This window comes from Maylandia zebra, linkage group LG19, assembly GCF_041146795.1.
Source record: "Maylandia zebra isolate NMK-2024a linkage group LG19, Mzebra_GT3a, whole genome shotgun sequence".
NCBI classification, from domain to species: Eukaryota; Metazoa; Chordata; class Actinopteri; order Cichliformes; family Cichlidae; genus Maylandia; species Maylandia zebra.
In genome coordinates, this window is record NC_135185.1 from 25,892,934 (window position 1) to 25,900,479 (window position 7,546).

Consider the following 7,546-nt stretch of genomic DNA (forward strand, 5'->3'; position numbering starts at 1 on the left):
CATCACTTTTTTTTTTTAACTGAATTGAGACAGCTCATTCTTTCATTCACTTAAAACTTTATTTTGGGGGGTTTGCTAGAAGCCTAATAATTTGTAGGGTTTCCAAATGTTCAAACTTAAAAATGCCCAGCCAAAAAAAAAAAAAGAAAAAGAAAAAAGTAAAGTGTTTTATTTCACTGTTCTCCTTTGGGGTTTTAAATGACATGTTCTACTTTGGTGAAAGGTATTGTACAAGTTGTTAACAGTACAAACAATAGCAACATCAGATATTTACAGCAGCATTTTCTTTTACAGAGATATCAGGAATTACTTGCCAATAAAGATAAACCCACAGGCAAAAAGCGGTAACAACACATGAATGCATTAAAGTAAAATCTGAAGTCTAGAGTTCTCACAAAGCCAAAACAAAACAAGAAAAAGACAAAGAAAACTGCCACATTCAATATATACATTCTCTTTGGACAAATCCAAAGCAGTTTTCAAGACCTCCACATCTAAGCCGGCACTGCGGGCTAAGCTACACCTGGAGGTCAGTGAGCTGTGAAGATGTAGATCATTTACATTAAGGGAAAGTAATGGCTTCTGTATTTAGGACACCTTTCTTGTGAATATTTAATATAATAATAATAATAATGGATACTTTATTGATCCCCATGGGGAAATTACTTGTTTTTCTCTGCATTTGACCCATTCACTCAGTGAAGCAGTGGGCAGCCCACTAAGCAGGCGCCCGGGGAGCAGTGTGTAGGGACGGTACCTTGCTCAGGGGTACCTCAGGGTAGCCGTTAAGTGGATTCGAACCGCCGACCTTCCGATCATGGGGCGACCACTTTACCTACTGAGCTATCCCTGCCCCTAATATAGAGGTGTTCGTGAATGCACTTGCTGCAGGCTGGCTGGGTATAATGCTCATTTTAATGCTGAAGAATGTCAATTGTTAACTATGCAGAAAAAACAGACTTTAAGTTAATATACAAAGGTTAAAAATACAGGAGCCATTACCTTCTCTGCCTCTAGGTGGCAGAAATTAGTGTACTTGACTGGTCTTGGCAAACTGCAAGAGAATCTTCCCTTTGTAAAATTGTAAAATCCATTGGGAGGAATTGTGATTGCCAAAATGTATTTTTAACCATACACATGCTTAATGTCATACCGTAAGGTGCTTTCTTTGGACACACTACAGTGTCCACAACATGATTACATTGCATCTGATTTGGTTTTACAATGACCGCCTCAAACACTGTTATTTTTTCTGACCATCAAAAATTATGTCGTACTGCAACAGACCACCATCAGAGCCTCCAATATTTTTCATTACAAACTTTCTCTCTGTACAGATATACAGTCTAAGAAGTGGTATAAAAAGTTTGTGGTAACTGCAAACTTGAAACTTTATACAGCAGCCAGAATTAACTCAGCTACGAGGGAGGTAAAGCTGGTGTAGGCAGAATTTTTTTGGCATCATAGGGCTTTAAAGGGTTAAAGTTTGTTTTGTTTTTTTAAGCCAAGTGTATCATACAGCCAAATCAGTATTTTTTTTTTTTTTTAAATTTCACCAGAAGGTTCAACACTCCATTGTTCAAAAATTTGAATTTTCTGCCAAAAAAACAAAACAAAATCTAGCATCAGAGACTTTAGCTAATTGCATCTTTTCAGTGCTGAGATTATGATGGTGAAAAGTCTGACTGAAATGAAAAACGTCAAGACAATCAAGACACCTTTCCCCCCCAGTTTCCAGCGGAGGACTGATGAATTTTGTTCTGATCCTCCCTTTACTCTTCCAACACATGATTGCGGTGGCTACTTCTGGATAGTATATGGGGACGTTAAGAAGTCACAAGTCTGATCCGCAGCAGCAATGTAGACAATCGCTTCTAAAATTTTACCCTCTTTCCTGGAAAGAAAAGCGACTGGCCTTTAAACCTAGTTTTATTTTTCTTGGCTGAACAATACAGCAATGGTCATTCAGTACAAGCGACAGTTTAACCCTCTGTTAGCGATTATCAGTGGCTCAGTAGTCGTAGTAGCTAGAGCCCGAAATCACAGCTCGTCTTATGTGCACATTTCAAGGCATGTGTGCAAGCCAATGTTTGTCTAGTGACTTTGGGCAGAGAGGGGAGATCTTCAGGTTAAAAAAAAAAAAAAGTGCGTTGTGACTTTTTATTTTATTTACCTTTTAAAATTTCTGCCTAATCCAGTTCAAGCTACATGAAGCATTAATGAACATGAAAATTTGCTTGTAACAGTTTACACAAGATGCTACAAAACAGTGTTCACGTGATGCTAAACAGGATAATTTTTGACTATTAAAAATTACCCTAAAAATCATCTTCATTTAACTAATGGTAGAAAGTAACAGTATAAACAGCACCGATTCACAAATATACCAAACGCCGTGCTGTGTGTTTAGGCTTGTGTAATATTATAGGATGAAAACGGCATCATTAGGATCAACGTGTTCAACATTTTCGGGACATCTGTAACAGTCACTGTATGTTACAGTAACTCTTGTAACTGTCAAGTTTATTTCAATTTGCTTAAAAAAGCAAAATATGTACAAAAGCAAAGAGAACATATTTACAATTGCAGATTTTCTCTTAAAATATATATTATTTAAATACTATGTGAGACCACTTGGTTTAAGCTTTATGGACAGATGCTTACCCAAAACATAGCTCTCCTCTGTGATTGTGGACACTAATTAACAGATCCTTGACCTGTGTACAAACTGTCTACAGATAGGTTTGCTTAAAAATTAACAACACTCACTGTTGCACGCCAGCTTACATGCTGGTCGGCTGTGTCTGCGTTTGCAGAGGCTGCAGTTGGACAGACGGCGGCTCAGAGTCTGGAATGCTACACTCTCCACCCTCGCGCATGTACATTAAGAACAAAGTCACAGTGGCAAATGTGGTGGCATTCACTGGGAATGCACGGAGCAAAGTGGACGTAAGTCCACGAGTGAACACTCTCCACCCCTCCTTTTGTATGCTCTGCCTGACACAGTCCATGATACCATTATACTGGTAAACGCCGCCGACCCCATCCGCTTGCAGACGTGACTTGATCACATCCACGGGATAGGTGGACAGCCAGGAAGCTATGCCTGACATGCCACCAGCAAACAGCAGCTTGGGGATCATGTAGGGGTCTTCTGGCTCACAACCCAGGGAGCGTGTCAGCACATCATACGCAAGGAAGTACACGCCAAAACCCGGCGTCTCGCGCACCAGGGTGGTAACCATACCACGATTGATCCCTCTGATCCCCTCCTTATTGTAGATTCTCACCAGACAGTCCAAGGAGTTCTTGTACATTTTCCTCTTAGACTTCTTCTCTCCAGTTCCTTGCATTTGCATACGTGTCTTGGCCAGCTCCACTGGACAGCAAATGACACACTGGATGGCTCCAGCAGAGGCTCCAGCCAAGAACTGGTTGAGAGGTGTATCACGGCCAAGCATGCGCATTGTGTTTCCCTGGACACCAAAAACTATAGCATTGATGAAGGTCAAACCCATCATTGGAGAGCCAATACCTTTGTACAGACCCAGCATCTGCAAACACAGATGTTACTGAGTCAGATCAACACTATAAAAACAAGAAAGTAAGGAGGCTATAGGAAGCAGTGCACTTTTTTCCAGATGTTATCAGCAATGGATTACTAATATGGCTAAAGCAAATAATTATGGGTTGCGTATCGTCTAATAATCTCCTTTTGCCAATAAAGCTACTTCTCAAATACATCCTCATCATTTATTTTACAAGTACATAAACAGCTGAGAAACCACCTTACGTTTGAATATTACTGTGGGGGGGAATAAAGGACATCCATGAGAAACAGACATGAGGTCTGAGGGGCCATGCCCCCTCTTAGCAAAAATAGCATGATGTCCAAAGCTTTATTTAGCTCCTCCAGGAATAAGCTCCTCATTGACCCCAGCTAACAGACCCCCCACCTCGCCCACGTTGCCTAATGTCTTTACTGAGAGATGGGACAGCAACTAAACACTTTAATCAGTGCACAGGACATTCTCCAGATAATAAACAACTCCAGCTTAACACCAAGGATATATTTAAATGTAACCTATTTAATTTAAAGCAAGCACTATGCTAACAAATTTAAACTCACCGACTCCTGGCGTATGATTGATTGGAAGCAGTGGAACGTCCCACGGTACATAGGTTTATTCACATTTTGAACCTGAAGCCGCACCTGTGGGTGACAGAACTCATTGGAGTAAAAACTGGAAAAAGGCCAAAGAGGACCACAGTAACTACAAACCAAGATCTGTGTAATACAGGTTTTCAGGGAAACAAGCAGTCAACAGGAAGAAAAACAAAGGATGATAAAGGGGGGGTGCAACATGTGGGAGAATAAGAAAAACATTAACCGAGTATGAAGCTGTAAAAAGAACAAAATGTCTTCGGTGCTTTTTATTTTAATATCTCAAAGACATAACAGTGGGTGAGAGAAAGAAAGACCTGGACCATACTTACTAGGTCACATTTCCGTGGAGAGGTTGTTTATTTCTCTCTCTCATCTACAACACAGTGACACTGTTGCTGTTAAAGACAGCCTCCGAGCCCCAAGCAGACACCGGCTCAGGGAGAAATGACATTGAAAGCAAGGGTGTAAAAGAACTATAACCAAACCATTCTCTCACTGCTTGCCTCTAAAGCGGATGCTCCACATTCACACAAGTCTCACGTCAAAACGTCCTCACTTTGCCACTGCTTAATCCAGTCTATGCAACATTTATATGCGAATGGCATCAAGTAAAGAAAACTGTTTTTAGGTTCATTCACATAAATCCTATGCGTCAACCACAGATCATGTAAAAGTTGTGATAAAAATGAATTTGATTTCAACCTTAACATTACAACTAACTTTAATGCATATAAAATCGTGTGGGACTCTGCAGGTACATAGTGATGATTATATAGGCTATGTGACTACAAGTTATTCAGCTAATTAACCATCCCTACAAATCCTTTGATAAATGACGGTTTCATTGAAATCTGTAAAGAAGTGAACGTACTGTCCTGTTCTGAACTCTAACTAATCAGAAGATTTATTCTTCTTGCTCAGTCATCCCCTTCCTCTCTTGGGCTCATCGTGTACTCTCAACTTATCTGGATTTAAATGAAGGCTGTCAGCAAAGTACTGCATGTTTTATTTTTTGTGACTAATGAGCAAACACCAAAGAGGATGCAGCAGACACCCACCTTTACAGTATCAAACGGATGCCCAACCAAAACACCAGCAGCACCTAAAAAACAAAAACAAAAAAGACAGGAATGAACAACTGACTGTTTCACTGAACTATTCTTATTAAAAACTCAAGAGATAATCACCAGACCACAGCATGCAAAAAGTTGTGGTGTTAGAGCAGAGACAGTGGGTGGAAAACATGTCATACAGAAGTAATCTCAGTGCACACAAGGTCATCATATATCCCATGGACTTCTTCTCTTAAGAAAAGAACCACAATATAATAATTGAGTTATAAAGGTACAAATGCACTGATGGCTTGAGTTTGGAAAAAGAAGATGGCTTTTGGTCCAGTAGTTGCAACAGACACCTGTCCATCATGAGATGGAGCCGTCATCAGCTGGTCACTGCACTGCACGAAGTGACGAAAGCTTAACACTGACGAAAGCTCAACACTGGCCTGTCCTTGACTTGTGTCAATATGCCAGAAAATCATTATACAACACTGTCTTCATATCAGATGTTTTCAAAGACTGCACACCAACATGAGGATAATGCACCAGAAATAACACCACTGAATTTCTAAAGATAAATATGTTATGCAAATAAAAAGCCTCTTTGTAAACAAATCATACAGCTTAAAACACTTGGGGTGATTTAAATCTGCCATGTGTTCATGCAAGGTTGTCAACTAGGTTGGGAAACTGATGTAAAACCATTAGGGGAAGGTTAAGAAAACAACTTCGTTATTTTACTCTTGCAGTAACTTACATACTGCATGTATAACTAAAATGCACTGGTAAAGCAATATCTGAACTTTTTATTCCCTTAAAAAAATAATTTCTCAGACTATTCTATATAAATAGTTTAATGTTAGTCCAAATCTGGTACCATTCCCTTGTATTTTGTAATCAGCTACATGTTAAGCCGTTCAAGGGAGATAGTAGTACTAATAGTACTGTAGTATAGTCATTCTACACCGCACTACTGACTCTCTCAATGAAGGTGTTATCTAAGACTAAGTTACAGTGCAGTAACTCTACCTGGGATCCAACAGACTTTGGGAAGTCCTGTCCTTGAACACTGACAAAACAGCTTGCAAAATTCCCACAGGGCTTTTGTGTGAGGCAAAGATGAATGCATGAGCTTAACTTTCTGCGGACCGCCGCCTCTCCTCATGGTAACTCCCTACTTTGGAATGGGTTAGTGGAATGATGAAAGGAATGCAGATATTTGGGGGAAATTGCCCGATAATCACTAAAGAAAAGCTGAGATCACGATCATTTCACATTTCTGGGGTTTCCTGGACGTGTGCAAGTTTAATTGATACGTAGATATATGATGAATGTCGACTATAAACAGCAATCTCTACGTGGGTGCTGCAGATTTGGGAATAACGTCACGTTAGCACTGCAACATAACGTTGAGCTGGGGGGGTTAAAAAGCACCCAGCTCCAGTGTTTTAGTATTCAACCTGTCATTCATGTGGGTTTACAATGTTATCACATAAACTAGCTGGGTGTAAATCGAGAAATCACGGCACGGCACAAATTAGCTTGAGCTTTTGACGATGGAAAAAAACAGAAAGGTGGCTAATGCTAATGTCAACCTGTTAACGTGGCTAGCTGCTACTCACCTCCTACACATCCAGCAGCGAAGTCCAGTGCCATTCCCTCAAAAAAATGCAACGACTGGAAGGTGTCAGGCTAACTTAAGGGCTGATAAACGTAATTAAAGAGGCGTAAGTGGGAAATGCTTTCTCGGTATCTGTGTAAACTTGGCTATTTACGACCCCCCCGGCTTGGTGTTCAGCCAGGCTGGTTAGCTAGGTAATAGCCTCCTTTACGTTGCTGATGCTCAGCAAACGGAAGATAAACGTCTCTGGCTAATCGCTCGGACGCGAAACTGGAATAAAGCAGTTTTCTTCTCACTGGTGTCCCTTCCTCTCCCTCTATAGAGGTGCTCTTTCAGACAAACCTTTCTATTTCTGTACCGCGGCAGAAGGCGGGTTTTCAAAGTAGAAAAGAAGCGTTTGCCCTTTTTAAGACGGCCCAATCGGATTATTTAGAAGCGGACAACTCCCCCAGAGCCCTCCTCTAGTTGGTACTGTCCGCCCCTCACGCCCATTGGCTGCTGCAGGGGGCACATCACCTACACCAAAAGTCTGAAGCTATCTTTCCTCTACCGTCACATCAACTGTGGTCCTCATCAGCCTTGTGAATTTCCAGTGTGGCAATTTGTGTAGTTATAATGTGGTTTGAATATATAGACTGACGTAACAATGAATCATCCAGTAATGGTTTATAGCTTAAACGTTATGTTTATAACATTTTT

At 40.6% G+C, this 7,546-nt stretch overlaps 1 protein-coding gene across 4 annotated transcripts; it reads right to left on the reverse strand.

Annotated features, from left to right (window-relative positions):
- Positions 1-149: 149 nt before the first annotated feature.
- On the reverse strand, positions 150-7,285 carry slc25a29l (solute carrier family 25 member 29-like). 4 transcript variants are annotated; one of them, XM_004540448.4, is made up of 4 exons: positions 6,849-7,285; positions 5,227-5,270; positions 4,130-4,213; positions 150-3,554 (listed from the first exon to the last, which is right to left on the reverse strand). In XM_004540448.4, the coding sequence occupies exons 1-4, from the start codon at positions 6,880-6,882 to the stop codon at positions 2,784-2,786; spliced, it is 933 nt and encodes a 310-aa protein (XP_004540505.2). In that variant the 5' UTR covers positions 6,883-7,285; the 3' UTR covers positions 150-2,783. The 4 variants fall into 4 exon arrangements, with proteins under 4 accessions (XP_004540505.2, XP_076733473.1, XP_004540507.2 ...); XM_076877358.1 differs by lacking the exon at positions 6,849-7,285 and adding an exon at positions 6,256-6,798; XM_004540450.4 differs by lacking the exon at positions 6,849-7,285 and adding an exon at positions 4,498-4,541.
- Between the last annotated feature and the right edge of the window lie 261 nt (positions 7,286-7,546).

What these genes read in the sequence shown, in the direction of transcription:
- slc25a29l (XM_076877358.1), bottom strand. Translation starts at nt 6,391, where the DNA reads ATGAGGAGAGGCGGCGGTCCGCAGAAAGTTAAGCTCATGCATTCATCT. An exon ending in ATCCGTTTGATACTGTAAAG is followed by an intron (nt 4,214 to 5,226) that starts GTGGGTGTCTGC and finishes TGTCACCCACAG; the next exon opens with GTGCGGCTTCAGGTTCAAAA. An exon ending in CAATCATACGCCAGGAGTCG is followed by an intron (nt 3,555 to 4,129) that starts GTGAGTTTAAAT and finishes CTGTGTTTGCAG; the next exon opens with ATGCTGGGTCTGTACAAAGG.